Genomic DNA, 16,645 nt, shown 5'->3' on the forward strand with positions numbered 1-16,645 from the left:
GAAACCAGAGTTTAGTTTTGTTATTTGTTTTTAAGACTTTTAAACAAACTGACAGATACAAAACTAAATTTAAAATAGCATTATATACCGAGAACAAACTGAGGGTTGATGGGGATGGGGGAGGGGGAAAACGGGTGATGGGCATGGAGGAGGGCACTTGTTGGGATGAGCATCGGGTGTTAATGGAAACCAACTTGACAATAAACTATATTAAAAAAATAAAATAAAGAAAATAAATAGCTAGGAGAGGGGATCTTGAAAATGCTCATCATGAAAATAAGTTTTTAACTAAATGTTGTGATGGATGTTAATTGAACTTATTGTGATCACTTTGCAATATATATATAAATATTGAATCAATATATTGTAAAAAATAAAATAAATAAAAGCATTACATTTAAAATGTGGAATTCTTCTACATACATCATTATATTTCAAATGTGGAACAGAAATATATTCTTCTACATCCATCACTTGTATTTACGTACGGTACTCCTTTTTAAACTAAGTTATTTTCATCTATTTGGTTTCCCTATATAATTACCAAGGCCTTTCCATAAAATTTAGAAATAAATGACTCCCCCATGTGGAGATCAGCTTACACAGATTTTCTCATACCAACAAGCTTGGCAACTCATTTAAGCTTCAATATGCTTACAGATTTTGAAGTTGAACTCCAAATGCGACAATTACAAATTTATACCTATACAGAAGAGTAAGTAAAAAGCTAGCCCTAAAGTAACAAAAAAGGCTCATGAAAGAAATGTATAGTAAAAAGGAACAAAATCTCTAAAAAATATGGCCTGAAAATTTTATTTATAAATTTAATACTTTAACAATCTTAGAGCAAGTGATCAATTTAAGCTGCAAGTATGTTTCTAAAGACTTCTCATTTTAAAAAATTAATCAGGTTGCTTATTGAGTAAGCATTAAATGTTTAAGCATCAATAATCTGATATACAGTTATACTTGACTCTGGTAATATTAGAAAATGAAGAGGTTCCCATTATTCTGAAAAATGTTTACACCACAAAATGGAAGCTGAGAATAATGAACATATTAGTGACTGAGATCCTGCTTTCATCTCTATTACTGAAACTAATCATTAAAAAAAAGTTAGCCTATAATCAACCAATTAGTTAATACAGTTAAGTAAAAACATATTAAACTTAGAAGCAACTTTCTAGCTCTTCAATATTACAATGGTATTCTAGCCTCAAACTAGGCTCACAATGAAAGGTATACCTTCAATATCCATATATTATTTTTGTTATTATTTCCCAATACTAGAGTTTAACAAAAGACACGAATGCAAAATATTTAATATGTATTTTTTTTTAAGCTAAACAAAAGTCATATCGGAATGGGAGGGAGACTATTAGGAGATACAGGTATAAATACAGCTAGCTATGCATCATGCAATTGTTAATGGATCTTTCCACTCTGCCACATAAAACATACCTGACAAGAGTGACAAACCTACTCATTGGATATAATATTTACAGATAACAATCATATTTGAGTTTCTCTGGTGAAAAGCAATCTCTTACTTATAGTGAAGAATCTATAACGTCATTACTCTTAATTGAGAATAGGTCTCCAGTGTAAAATAAAACAATAAATGCACTACAGGGTAGACGATCTAATAATTAGAAGATTTTTTAAAAATATTTTCATTCACTGGCAAACTTATACATATTTTAAAAATTAAGCATTTTACTATTTTCATCTTCTAGAGCTTAAAATGACTCATTACATTAAAAATCAAATAAGTCTTCCGCAACATGTTTTGCAAACAGGAGGAACATTAGACTTGAAATTAGGAGTCCTGGGTCTTGGCACCAGTTTTACCATTAACTCTTCAGGCTTCAGTGTCCTCATATCTAAAATAAAAGGGGAAACTAAAAATTGTCTAACTACACATATGCAAAAACTCAGCTCCTGACCTTATTTTCAAAAATTAAACTTATATGTATAGTATCTAAGTTTCAAAAAGTCAAACCATATAGCTTAATATAACTTTCCAATGCCTTGTACGAAGTATCTCAAATTAAGAGCCTCTTTTTATAGAAAACTATCCAATAACAAGTAAGTAACTTTTGTGTTGTGGTTTTCCATCAGCAAAATGCTAGTAACAATTCTGTATCAGAAGTATTATTATCCCAAGTCTACAGAATAGAAAACTGGGGCTAAAAGAGGTTAAAGTGTGGTCAAGTCTTTTGAGTTTTTAAAGAATATTTTTAACTAAATCAATGGACATTATTTCTTATAGTTAGTTGCTTCTGAAGCCATCTTAGAATTATAATCCAAGACCCGGAAAGGAAAAAGATTTTAGTCTTATTTGACCAAAAGTTGCTACGGGCAAATGACAGAAGTGGAATTCCCAAACCAGATTTTCTGACTCCCAATTTCCTACATATCAAAATATAAAAATGTATTGTATATTAAAATAACTTATTTTTCAACAGTTTTATTTATAAAACTGGAAAAAATATTTACAAACAGAAGATATAATACATAATCAAGTTACAAAGCTTAAAAAAAATCAAGTAGTCTAATAGATCCACTGGGTCTATTAGATCTGTTAGACCTACTGGATGCCAAAAGCATGTATAAAGTTTAACATGGGAATTCTTTTCTCCACTGGAACTCTTAATATCATACGTGAAAACATCAAACAGTGACTGATGCAAATATGATCTTGATGTAAGCTTCCATTGCTAATCGAATTTTTTAGTATACAGTTGCCCAACTTATGCAGTCAACTGAATTGTGCTCTAGGCTGCTTCAGGAACTGCCTCAACTATCTAACACAATGGTGATATATACCTTTCTAATTCAAAGTCTGATATTTGATGGTTTAGTTAATTTAAATATTTCACCTGTTATAAAATGCTCTGAAACCGGTAACAGTAAAAGTTTTTCTAGCCAGTGTCAGGAAACCAGAGTAACTAGCAATCAGGGCCAAGTTACATACAGTGACTAAGGTAAAAATTTGAATACTCACTTTGTTATTTTGTGTCACAAGAATACTTCCACCACCAGGTTTCAAAGGCACCTCTTCCATTGCTCCAAACACATCAGTTTCAACAGAAAAGGTTAGTTCTAGACCCAGATCACTAATGTCATTATCTAAAATCCACTGCAAATTTTTGGCATACTCTGGATCAATGGATGCCACATCCTGGTAATTTACAGGAATACCTAAAAATGCAAACATATAGTAGTTACATTCTAAAGGTTTCTGCCTTTCTTTTGTTTGTTTAATGGTAAAACACTGCCCTCTAGAGATATTCTACAAAACTGCAAAATATAATCCAATTGACAGCAAGATTTAAATGCATGCTAATCCTAGGTGTGGAAGTCTGTTAATTTAACTTGTGGTTTTTTCAACATTTTACAATGTATTCTTTCTTTGAAATAGTTATACAGGAAAATTATTATGTACTTCAAAAAGTGCCAATTCTCTTAAGTATATTCATATTAAACTGCATTCTTAGCATGAACATATATATACTAAAATGAAAAAATTTTTTTGAAAAAAGGTAATTTTTTTCCTCTCCCTCAGGCTCTCAAATGCCTTACATACACAGATAGTCTCCAACTGATATAAAAACTACCTCATCCAAAATGCAACCTCTTATCTACTTAGTTTTTTCTAAAGATTCTAAGAGAGACACTTTAAATAAATGCCTATGAAAATAACAATAGAGCCATACCAAGAATGTGCTTATAGAATGATCTTGTGAAGTAAATGTTGACCAGCTGCCTGTGGTTTAAAGCTAATCCCAAGATCTGTCCAGCAAACCGGAAATAGTTCAAGTGATCAGGATTTACATAGGAGTTGCTATTAGGCTGAAAAGTTGTTCCTATAAAAACAAATACAATATAATTGATTTCTAAGAATTCAGATGCAGAAGAAAGATTATTTCACTGCAGACAGATGAGTTCAAACACAACTTCAGCAAAACCAAGATTACATGATGTACAAACTTCCACAGGAATGTTCTTTGTGGAATGTAGAGCAGACAATGGAATCGTCAGATGATAAGCATTAATTCACACATACTTATCAGAGTTATGTCTTTGTGCAGAGGGAAAATTTTAGAATACTTGTAACTGAAAGTAGTTCAAAGATGTGTCTGAGAGATACTGGAAATAACATATTGAGAGATAAAACACACATACACGTTTTCTCAGCAGGGTAGAAATATTAGGCTATGAATCAGGGCAGGTAGTGTTTCATTCATGTCTATGTCCCCAGCGCAGTAGGTATTCACTACTTTTTGCCCCTTATGAAATAGAGTACTACAAGAGAGTAAGAATTTTAAATGTTCAACTGTTCTTAAGTAATGAACTTGATGCCTTTTATCAACTTTCAGAAAATCACCTAAATCCACAAATCAACCAATTATTCCTCATGACAAATAATCAACTTCAAATAAGTACCACTGAGGCATAAAAGTAAAAATGGCAAAGGCAATAGTTACCAATTACAGTCAAAACCTAGTATGAAGGGACACCTGGTGGCTCAGTTAGTTGAGTATTTGACTTCAGCTCTGGTCATGATCTCACAGTTCGTGAGTTCGAGCCCCACATCAGGGGATGACAGCTCAGAGCCTGGAGCCTGCTTCAGATTCTGAGTCTCCCTATCTTTCTGGCCCTCTCCCCCACCTCAAACAAATAAAACATTTAAAAAAAATTTTTTTAACCTAATATGATTCCATTTATGTATGAAAAAAGGTCTGGAAATAGTGGTGATGGTTATACAACATTGTCAATGTACTTAATGACAGTGAACTGTATGCTTTAAAGTTGTTAAAACAGTAATTTTTATGTTATATATTTTGCCATAATAAAAACAAGTCTAAAAAAATCTAGTGCAATGAAAAAACCTAATACCAATACCTCACGTTTAACAAACTCCTTGCATATTTTTCTGTGATGATCACTAACTCCAAATACAACTCTCATTCACTGAACATATATTTACTGAGCTCGTGATATTTACTACTTCTAGGCAACTGGGCTAAAAGAAAGAATAACTGCTAAATCTAATGAGACAGTATCCCCACCCCCAACCCCCAAAAATAAATAAAGGAAAAGTAGAAACTTTTGGAAAGTGAAATGTTTGGTCATTTAGTATACATATTTTGATAATAATTCACTTTGTGCATTGCTGGTCTTTGATTTCTCACTGTTGGCACTAGACTACATTGCTGTAACCAGTTTACTTACATAAAAGGTACAAATTTGGAATCTTATGGTTGTATGACTTAAAAAGGCCACATGGAGTTAGTCAAGTATCTTTTGAAAATCATTCCCAGTCATGGGTAAGACTGGGTATTAAAAGTCAGAACAAAGTTTTGTGAGATGAATAAAGACTTCAAGGACAAACATAATGATAACTCTAAAGATATAGTATTTTAAAAACAGTCACAAGTATTTTTTACCTATCAAAATAGTAAATGATTATGGTTACTGATAAATCAGCAAAGATTTTTAATGACTCCACTTTCATCTCCTAGGGCTATGATTTATAATTCCTTTGCTAAGTATTTTCTGGGAAATCCAGGTTATTAAAAAGATAAGGAGAAATTTTTTTAAAAATAAGGAAACAAATGGGGGAAAATCTTTAGGAAAGAAATTATAGTTATTTTTACCTTGAAAACTACTTAAAACAGAACACAAAGTTTATATTCTAAGTTCAGAATAACTGTGACACAGCTCTTTTCATTACTCAGAAAAGTCCTATTGAACAAGAAAATACCATTTTCACAGAATAATAGCTTCTAATATTTATTTCTGCTTTCTATGTGCCAGGCACTGGGCTAAGCATTTTTATACATCAGCTAATTGATTTGTTTCACCACATTACAAAACACAGGTTATCATCATTTTCAACTGAGGTCCAGAAAGGTTACATTTACTGGCCTAAGATCACAGCAAAAAGAGGCACAGAGCCAGGACTCACATTCAGGGTAACAACAAAGGCCAAACTCTACATTAAGCATCTTAATATAAATTAGAAAGCAAGTTTTAAAGAAATTATTAGACATGAGAACTAGCCAAACATTTCCTAAATTTATGATTTTTTAATTTAAAATTTTAATATAATTCCCTCCAGGTCAACTAAACATAAGAAGAAGGAAATATTTCATCTAGATTTTAATTTATAAATACTGTGACCTCAAAGAGAAGACTTATATGGCTTACAAAAAGGACAAATCATCATCTTTATGATCTCCGTGCTTCAACATATGCTCTGCTTATATATTCATAATATGAAGTGGAATCTTGACTCATGATTCCACACCAAATCTGTTTTTTCAGACATAGAATAAGGGACTATAAAGAAAAGAAATAAATCTAAAATATAATGCTCTAATGCTAAATCTTGCTTCAAAGATTAGGCCTAATTAAACTCAGCACCTCATCAAACTTGTCATCAAAATCACAAAGATACCAAATTCACCTCCAAGCAAATAATCAGGAGTTACAGAATTAAAGCAGACAGTCCCATATTCCTAAATACTTCCAACAGACCATGTGGGTCTGAGAAGCCCATCACACAGGTGAATACTGTGGCTCCCTAGCACTGCTGCAACCCACCCCCCTCCTTTCCTCTCTTAGAGTCATCCATCTTATTCAGTGGGATTTGCCTGATTGCTTGGATAGAGGCAATAGGAAATTATAATTAATGATGTACTCTTTCCTTATAAAAAGAACTTAAACACCGGGAAAGAAAAGATTTTCAGGAAATAAAAGCAACTGTGTGAAGTATTTAAAAATTGGAATCCTGCCTTCACTTGTGTATATCTTTATTAAATTAGAGAACTGTCAAGTATACTTCCCACAGATGAGGCAATAACCATTTCCAGTTAGCCTACAATATCAAATTACAATTGTGTAGAGCAAAAGCATCATTTCAAAAAATAGTTTATCTGTTTTATAAGATAACAGGTTTTTAGTTGCCAGATTTTAATCTTTTAAAAGGACTGAAAACTAAGCTACTATTAATAGATTATAAGTTAAGATTTAATACTATGATTTCTAGAGTTTGTTTTTTATGATCAATAAATTTTAAGACTTGGAAACTCAAATAGCATTAGCAAATTTTAATTTTTCCACTTAAGGCTTTTTTTAAGACCATCTCCTAGTACTGTTTCATAAAAGGAAAATTTTAATTCAAAAAGTAGTCTAAGGACAATCCTTAAATTGAATAGAAATAATTATACTTTACAAAGGACTGATGAAAACTTTCTTGGGGCTGGCATTAGCCCTTGAGACAAATATTTGAGAACCAACTACTTAGAGGAAAGAATGCTAGACTGAATCATATTCCACTCATGATCCTACTGCTCATTAACCGTGTTAACGTAGACAGAAACTCTGAATTTCAAGTTCCTTTTCTATGAAATGGGAATACACCACCTAGGTCAAAGGATCACTATGGGAATCAAAGGGTAGAAGCACTGAAGTAGTTTGAAAATGTGACAGGTCACAGAAAAAGTCATGTAGACCGTGCAACTTACCATCAGCTGACTGGGTAAACAATGCATAATCGGGATTGACTATCTCATTAGACAGAATATCAAACCACTCACGCACAACACCTTGACCCTGAGTTCAAGAAAATAAAATTAAGTATGAACAGAAATATATGAGGAAATTTTTTTCTGAATAATAAATTAAAATAATTTCAAGGTTCTTCCATTATCAATTAAATACTAAGCTTTATTCAAGTGCATTTATTTTTATACCCACCATGCCTTCTTCTCCATGGAATCGTACAGCAATTCCCTGCTTTAGCTTTGCACAATTTGCTTTTGACACAACTTCACAGCTACTCCTAAAAATAGAATCTAAATATGTAGCATTGGTTAATTTTACATATTAGAAGTTATAATAACTAGTATTTTGTGCCTCACACACACCAGCTTCTTTGTTAAACATACCTCTGTGAACCAGCAGGATATCATTTTCATTCACTGGCCTGTGCACCATGTCTGAATCTGGTTGTCCTGAATGCAAATGTTCATAGAACCATTCACAGCGATCTTTAAATGGCTACCCCAACAAATAATGGTAAAATATGTTAGCAATATTTCAGTTACCTATAAGATTTCTTAATGAGCCTGCTAAATCCCCTTTCTACAAATAATCATTCTTAGACCTTTGTTTATAATAAATAGTTCTAGATGATGTTCTGACATTTCAAAAATTATTCACAAAAAGGCAGGCTTTAGCCGAAATGCTTTGATTACATAGAATGTAATTTTTTTAAATCTCCATATTTTTTAACAGAAAAGACTTGATAAATTAGAAGGTTATATCCAAAAACTTAGTATCAAATATGTAATTGACACATAATTTACTCTCAATTTCTTTTAAGCCCAAAAACACTTGTAAGAATGAATTTACAGGGGCACCTAGGTGGCTCAGTCAGCTGAACATCCAAGACTCTTGGTTTCAGCTCAGGTCATTCATTATCTTACAGTAGGTGGATTTGAGCCCCACATTGAGCTCAGCACACAGCCTGCTTGACATTCTCTCTTTCCTTCTCTCTTCCCCTCACTCTGCCCCTCCCCTGCTTGTTTTCTCTCTCAAAATTAAGCTTTAAAAGAAGAATGAATTTTCAAATCCAGAAAAATTACATTTCATGTTACATTTAATTTTTCATGAAAATAATCTTTAGGCCTAACTTCATTCCTATTTCTTATTTCTTCATTTCTTATTTCTGTCCTTTGAATATGTAAACCTTGACAAATGGGGTACTCTGTCTTACTTTAATGTAAGTGCCTGACTTAAGCTTTGACTGCCAACACAACCACTTCAAAGATGGCTATCTCAAATAAACAGAATGCCAGCCACACAACTAGATAAAGAGTTAGGCCACCTTCCCACATGGAGGCTCCTCCCCTTTAGAGATCTTGGTTGATTTCTATAACTGACCACTTGGACTACTTCTTGTTTTTGGAACACTTGTTGTTTATAAGAAATAAACCTTTTTTTTTCCAGTTTCCTGATGGCTATTGCTTTAGGGCCTCTTGCAATCATAATAAGAACTACAAAGGCTTCTCTAGCCACAAAACTGGTTAATGACAAGTTAAGACCAACACACAATTGGCATAGTCGGCAGGACTACATGATTGCCCTTGCAACTAACCAAGGGGCATGCCTTTACCTGCAACGTACCTACTAACTGCTAAATTCACTGTCTAAGAAAGGAACACCTTTAGCTGGCGGCCATGCTACTATGTGCTTTCACACATTGCCTCTGTCGTGTGTTGCCTGCAGTATCTAACCCAAAGGTCACGGCTGCCATAATAATCCAACAATTTTCCCAGAGCAGCATGAACAAGGCCATATGGCCTAATGAGATAATCAGACTACTAATTATAAAGATCTCACTTGACTATTAATGTGCATAAGGGTCTTCAATGGCCAAGGAAAGCTAAGGTGGGTAGATAAGACTGCAAGGCTATTGTCACTGCCCATGGAGGGTTCTGAGCCAAAAATACGAAGAAATGATTCCTCTTAGGTGAGGAGGACTGAGGTTTCCACTTGCAAACACCAAGTCGAGTGGGTTGTGCCCAAATTATATGTCCTAACCCAGAAGAATGAAATAGGCTTACAAATGGAAGCCAGTGGCACCACAAAGGAAAAATACAACAGAGGCCTACAGTCTCTGTATCACCCTTCACTCACTACAATTGCTACTTGTCCCCTGACCCAATGGGATACTATGGGTCCAATCCTTGGTGTAGCATTGCTAAAATATTAATGACAAATATATGTCCTGAACATCTGGTGCCAGTACATCCTACAAACCCTGAGGAGGTACACCAGCTCCATGACAAATGCAAAACCCACAGATGATTTCTGGGCATTATTCAATGCCATGTAAGCCAACATGCCAAGACTCCAGTTTATGCTCCAAAGAGGCCTAAGGAATATTCCCAAAGACCCTGTGCATATCATGCTAATGCAGGCAGACTCCAATTCAGGAAAGGTTTCTTAGAACACCCTAGACCAGAAAGCAGCCACCTACAAAGAGGGCTGACAGTGATGTCATCCAAAATTTTCTGGTAGCAACAATTTTCCAGTAAGACTAAGGTAACAGGATAAAAACATGAAGTAGACACTGAGATCAAAAGCTATACCTTAACTGAAATTCAAACCTTTCCCAAATATTTTATGTGGCAAGAAGGAGAAAAGGGAACTAATTGGTTATTGTGGGTTTTCTTGTTCGTCTGGAATGGACTCTGAATTGTTACTCTTTGGTGGCCAAAAAGCATCAACTGGCCACTATCTCTAAAGACCCTAAAATCCATAACATTCTTAAAGATCCATGCTCATTCCTTCTGAGCAGATTCTGAGCCCCCTCGACTTTCTGCTAAATGAGTCATAACCTCAACGACAAAGCCTCATGAGCTGTCCCTGCCACCGGGGGAAGAGCAGACAGGGTTACAGAGGCCTCTCCTGAGGAGGAAGAGGGAACTGGAAAGGCAAAGGCCCCTATGTTGGGAGCTATATGAACTCACAGGTAGAGTGAAAATTCCTGATGAGGGTACGGCAATCTTGCACGGTCTCTTGCCCCCAGACAGCTCCCAAAATCTACCCTCTTGAAACTTTCATTTCTGCTTAGACACCAAACCTCAGAGTGCTTTGCTGATTAATGTCAGGAGCAGCCTGTCCCCCTGCCCTGTCCCTGAGGCATGACTGCACCTGGTGAGGGAAAAGATAAGTTGCTGGGAGTCGCGTTGGCCTTGCTGGATGACACAGTCACAGCAAGGAAATGGCAAATGTTCCTGCCATGAAGCAAAACCAGCATCTTCTTCTTCTTCTACTGGCTCATATTAGAAATGGGACTGCTGTTACTGATTAGGCCTCACAATGTTCCAAATCACACTGATAATTCCCACACAGATATCTCATGGGAAGAAACATATTCCCACCTCTACAAAGAAGAATTTAGACAAAGCACTGCAGATGTTTGTCGAAAGGCTCTTCTAATGAGCCTCACAAACCCAAGACATAGATAATAAAGGGGGTTAAAAAAACACCAAAGTTACTATTAACTCTGGCCCGGAGAAAAAGAGCCCAACTTAGAGATAAGAAACAAACAAGAGCCAGACATAAGTTACTGCACAGACCTTTGCTAATTGGTGCCACAAAATACCTTCCCTTACACTATATCCATTAAGGGGATGGGTAAAAATAGTTAGAACTTAAACTCACACACAAAGGCCAGCACATCTAGGGCCCCTACGGTGCTTACGCCTTCAACATCAAACAACCAGGTTGACACAAGCAACTTACTAACCAGCACCAATACATTCTTCCTTTTGTGAGCCAGACAGAATGACTCCTAGCCTAGCCTATGCCCGAATCTTAGTGTTATTGTTATAAACAAATGTATTTGCTATCCTGCTATCTTCTTAGTGGTAAGATTTACTACTGGTTTAAATAGATGTGTAGTTATCTGCTTTTCACTGGGAATATCTTGTTATCCTATTTGTAAAAATTACCTCACTAAAATTAGAGTAGTTCTACAAAAATGCCTCTCTAAAACCTGTTTCTGTACACTTTTTAAAATATTTTATCACTGAGAATTATTTGTAGTAAAAATTCCACTTTTTTGATGTCATGTTAACACTTCATCTATAAATAGAGAGATGCCTTCCAGAAGGGCAAAGATGCCTGCCTGGTGATCAGAAAGAAAACCGAGGGTCTCTCACTCTGTCTCTCTTGCCAACACTGTCCATCCTTCAGGAAGCCCTGACCTGCTGGAGCTGGACTCCAGCAAGTGACACCCAAACAGGGACCTGAAGGGAGCCCTGGACCAGCTGGAGCCCAAACTCCGGCACCCCTAGAGCCACTGATACTCACAGCCGAGCCCTCCCTCTCCTCACCTGGATATAAACTACCTGGAACTCCACCCATCCTTCCATCACCATGATTACTGCTAAGGCTCACAGAGTAGCCCCCTCTCCTGCTGTACAAACTTCCTGTGGTCCAAATGGTTTATCAATTCCATGACCACAGTCACCCACATGACCTCTTCTGCATTTCCAACCTGAAGAGGCCCCACTGGACCTTGAGTCTAGAGAATTATTTTTACAAGGCATTCCCCCTAATTACAGGGTGGCATTTTACTGTGACTGCCAAAACTATCCAAAAGGCACTAGAACTCCTAGGAGAAAGTTTGCATTCTTCTCTGTCCCTTGAAGAGGTGAGATCCAGCCATGTCTATGAAATGTCAACACTCCAGTGAATACCTAAAGCTCTGCCTACAATCAAATGAGACCACAGGAAAAAAGGGGGGGAAAGAGGCCTTTTAAAATACAAAATGCTATAAAAGCTCTTTTGCCCAAATGCTAGTCCACAGCCTCTTTAAGATTATTTGTTAAGGATAAATACAAATCTCAAAAGTCTTCTCTACAAATATTAGTACAAAGCTTTAACCTCTGGAACAGGCAACCTTAACTTATTCTGTCTGCAAATTTGGATTCAGCCTTTACTTATAAACTAGTGAGTTTTATATTGCTGTACCTGATTCATGGCTAGAATGCTGAAATGGAAGCTACAGGTTTCTATGTCTGCCTGCATGTTTATGTATGTTAATGGATATTTGATGTATATGTGATTTTTTTCTCTCTACCTCCAGAGACAGGATTGCCAATTTAATTCATAAGAGAACTATTTCTTTGGCTTAACAATAAGCACTTAAGAATTATGTATTCCTAAAACTCAGAAATACTGAAACTAACTCAAATATTTTCAAGCTAACATGATCTGGGATAATCTCTGGTAACTCAAAGCTAGTTTAAATTTGGTTTATTTTAAAAAAGTATGTCTTCAGACATATAGGTATTAAATATAATGCAGACTATATATAATTAATCTGTATTATAAAATCATATTATTCATGTATATAATATATATTAAGTATAATGCAGATGATATTAATATAATTAATTATGTTAATGCAGATAAAAACCTTTTTCTACCTGGGCTTGTCAAATAAATTCCCATTATATCTTATAAAATTTGTCAGCAAGAAAAATAGCTTGAGATGTGGCTACCTTTGTCTACTGTCTAATCAAGTTTTCCATGGGTAGTCTAAACATAATTGCTGTGATCAAGTGATGTAGATAAATGTTAAATGGAATAAATTTCTAAATGAATTTTTCAGCAATAATTATGTCATGACATGTCTATGTAAAAGTAGTTCCTAAGATTTTTGTTAACTTCCACCCTCAGAATTTTGCCAAATTAAATGAAAGGAATTCACCGTCTACATCATTTCCAAATAACATACTGAAATATTAATTGCAAAACAAGTCTAAGTTTACCTACTTTTTAAAAAAAATTTTTTTAACATTTATTTATTTGAAAGACAGAGAGACAGAGTGTGAGCAGAGGAGGGTCAGAGAGAGAGAGACACACAGAATCTGAAGCAGGCTCCAGGCTCTGAGCTGTCTGCACAGAGCCTGACACAGGGATCAAACTCACAAACCACGAGATCATGACCTGAGCTGAAGTTGGATGTTTAACCGACTGAGCCACCCAGGAACTCCTAAGTTTACCTACTTTTGACCTAACTAAAGATATTTGGGTCTATTAGTAAACATGTCTCGTGCCATACTGCATAGCTGTACTATGAGGAAATGTACGTTTGTAGAAATTGTGAAATGTATTCATAAATTTGCCAATCTAAAGAATGCTGGTATAATAATTCACAAATTTTACTTCTTACTTTTTGTGAGAAATTAAGGTTTCTAAAGGCTAAGAATTCTAATTAATATATATAATTATAGCTACTAGAAATAAGGAAAACATCTCTGCATGCAAGGAAAGTTGGATGTGTCTTTAGCTAAGAAAAGGTATGAGGGATGAGGATGTATTTTTGCTAAGGAAAAAGAAAGTAATTTGTCCCAAAGTAAAACTGGTTATTATAGAATAGGAAAGAAGAAAATAAAGCACAAAATGGTATAATAGCAAGTTGAGAAGAATTCTTAGAGAAAGAATTTTACCTTGTGCAGTCAAGTTGGCTAAAACTGAATTGTTTTATTATAGTGATCTTTAAAATAGTAAGCTTTAAAATCAGTACTATGTGGGGCACCTGGGTGGCTCAGTCGGTTAAGTGTCCAACTTCAGCTCAGCTCATGATCTCACAGATCGTGAGTTCAAGCCCTACATCAGGCTCTGTGCTGACAACTCGGAGCCTGGAGCCTGTCTTTGGATTCTGTGTCTTCCTCTCTCTCTGACCCTTCCCTGCTCACGCAGTCTCTCTCTCTCTCTCTCAAAAATAAACAAAACAGTAAAAAAATATTTTTAAATAAAATCAACACTATGCTTATATAATTTTTTCATTTGCTAAAAGGACAAAATTTTCTTGGGAATATTGGTCAGCTCTTGATAACAGATTATGAAAGGTTTTGCCATACTTTGCTACCTAATCTAGCTAGAAAGCAAAGAGTTTATGTTTTATCAAAATAACCTGTGCTTCATGCTATCTTAATTAGGTCTCTGATTACTTAAGCAAACGGAGTCTTTTCAATACTAAAAGAGCTGAATTTGCTTACAACTATGTAACCTTCTGTATTTCCCTTTAAAGTCTTTTGTCACTGTGGCACCTGGTGGCTCAGGCAGTTAAGCTTCCTACTTCAGCTCAGGACATGATCCCATGGTTCACAGGTTCAAGCCCTACATCAGGCTCTGTGCTGACAGTTCAGAGTTTGGAGCTTGCTTCAGATTCTGTGTCTCCCTCTCTCTCTCTGCCCCTTCCCTGCTTGTGTTCATTCTCTCAAAAATAAATTAAAAACACTTAAAAGTTAATTTAAAAAATAAAATCATCTGTCACTTCAGTAGGTAATTAAGTATTGTTTCATAATCATCTGTGATCCTATTCAGTCAAGTGTCTAAAACCTTTCGATATTTTTGACAAAGTTCCCCAAATCAAATTCTAAATAAAGTCTTTTAGACTTGGAAATAACTATAGGATTTCCTAGGGAACCAACCCCTGGAACATCTCAAAAGATCTATCTGTTTACTCTCCTTATAAAAAGAGAGATGATGAATTAATTAGGCCTATTTGATATGTTAAATTACATGAGAAGCATTATCAAATAAGAAATAACACTATACCCTCCTTATGGATATCCTTGTATGGATATATGCTATTAATGTAAGTGTTCCAGAAATTCTATGAAATTCCTAAAAACCAGATATGAAATGTTATCAGTCATCATTGCAGTTATCTTAAAATATGTGGCACAGAAATAGCCAAATTTCCTTGTCAGCTGTGTTAAAATTAACTCTCATCAGAGCTTTAAATATGAACATTCTTAAGTCTTTTATCATTTATAGAAGTTACTGTTGCATTCTGATGCTTTTTCACAAATGCTTCATCTTCAAGGAGATTCCTGGAAAGGAATCTGACTAGCCCAGGTTTCTGATAACTTTCAGATCATACCACTGAACTGGGTAAGAACTGACAGAACTCCAAGGAAAAACTAAATTCATAAAACTGCTAAAAGATCAAGACCAAGAATCACTAAGACTGAATGAACTGAAGAAAATGATTATAATTTTTATGAGTTTTTTTTGTAACATTGCTGGTTCTTTCATCTTTCACTTTCCAAACTGAAGGAAACTTTTCTCTTAAGCTACCTATGACTTGCAGTCATTTGGTAAAATATATACCTTTGTGAACAAAGGTGAAACAATCACTTTTTCCCCCATCTGATCCCTCCAGAATTCAGAAACTCTCAATGAGTATATTTTCACAGCACTACAGTTATTTGCATATGTTCAGTTACAAATCTGTTCTCCTTGTACCAGGACACAACTAGAAACACTGGTTACATTACCAAGGCTTTGAATGGAATGCCATAGTTGACAAAGAAATGCATATATTCAGATATGACCAGACAGATTTAAAAACATAAGGTTGACTTTGACTTTAGGGAACCAATAAGGCCCCTAGAGAAAATCAGTTTGGTGCCTTACTCATAGGGTTCCCAGCAGCCTTACCAGGTAAGTAAGATCACTTCCTGGCAGGCCCAGGAACCTGAAAAATTCAGCAAAGCTGAATTAGAAGAGTCTATATGGTCAGTGATGGTCAATCACTATTCACGCTACACTTATGTAAATAATCAGGCCCAGTTTAGAGACTGAACTTATTTTACAAACACTTAACCCTTATTTTCCTAATCTCTGATAGAAATGGGCATGACTATAGAAAGAACAAATTATGTTTCAGTATTACACCTTTCCCAATAACAGATTTTAGTGCTTTTAATTGTCCTTGAGGTTTTGTTTTTCACCTGTAAACTGAAATCGATCATGAATTCTTCTATTTTCTTCCAGTATTTGGCTACAACTCTCCACACTAACATGTCCAATTTTTCTCCCACCCTTCTGACTTGGAATCACTTTTTCCCAAAGCAATGAGAGCTACAATGTAACAACTTGATATAAACTTCAGAGAAATCATCACAACCTCATATACAGACAATCTTCGTGTCTGCTGCTGCGTGGGCAATAGTGTGCCTGAGTACGTGATGGCACCATTAGAAAAATTCAAACTGCAAAGCTGCTTTGACCATAACATCTAGAAATCCTGCCCTTTGGA

General features: G+C 35.3%; 1 protein-coding gene across 2 annotated transcripts in view; it reads right to left on the bottom strand.

Annotated features, from left to right (window-relative positions):
• The window catches only part of HACE1 (HECT domain and ankyrin repeat containing E3 ubiquitin protein ligase 1), a 103,942-nt gene that overhangs the window by 24,266 nt on the left and 63,031 nt on the right, over positions 1-16,645 (bottom strand). For both annotated transcript variants that reach the window (XM_029944102.1, XM_029944103.1), the window contains 5 exons: positions 7,959-8,070; positions 7,768-7,865; positions 7,536-7,623; positions 3,720-3,869; positions 3,008-3,204 (listed from right to left, as the gene is read on the bottom strand). In XM_029944102.1, the coding sequence (XP_029799962.1) occupies positions 3,008-3,204; positions 3,720-3,869; positions 7,536-7,623; positions 7,768-7,865; positions 7,959-8,070 (645 nt within the window). The remainder of the gene's footprint in view (positions 1-3,007; positions 3,205-3,719; positions 3,870-7,535; positions 7,624-7,767; positions 7,866-7,958; positions 8,071-16,645) is intronic.

Source organism: Suricata suricatta, chromosome 7 (genome assembly GCF_006229205.1).
Source record: "Suricata suricatta isolate VVHF042 chromosome 7, meerkat_22Aug2017_6uvM2_HiC, whole genome shotgun sequence".
In the NCBI taxonomy this organism is placed as follows: domain Eukaryota; kingdom Metazoa; phylum Chordata; class Mammalia; order Carnivora; family Herpestidae; genus Suricata; species Suricata suricatta.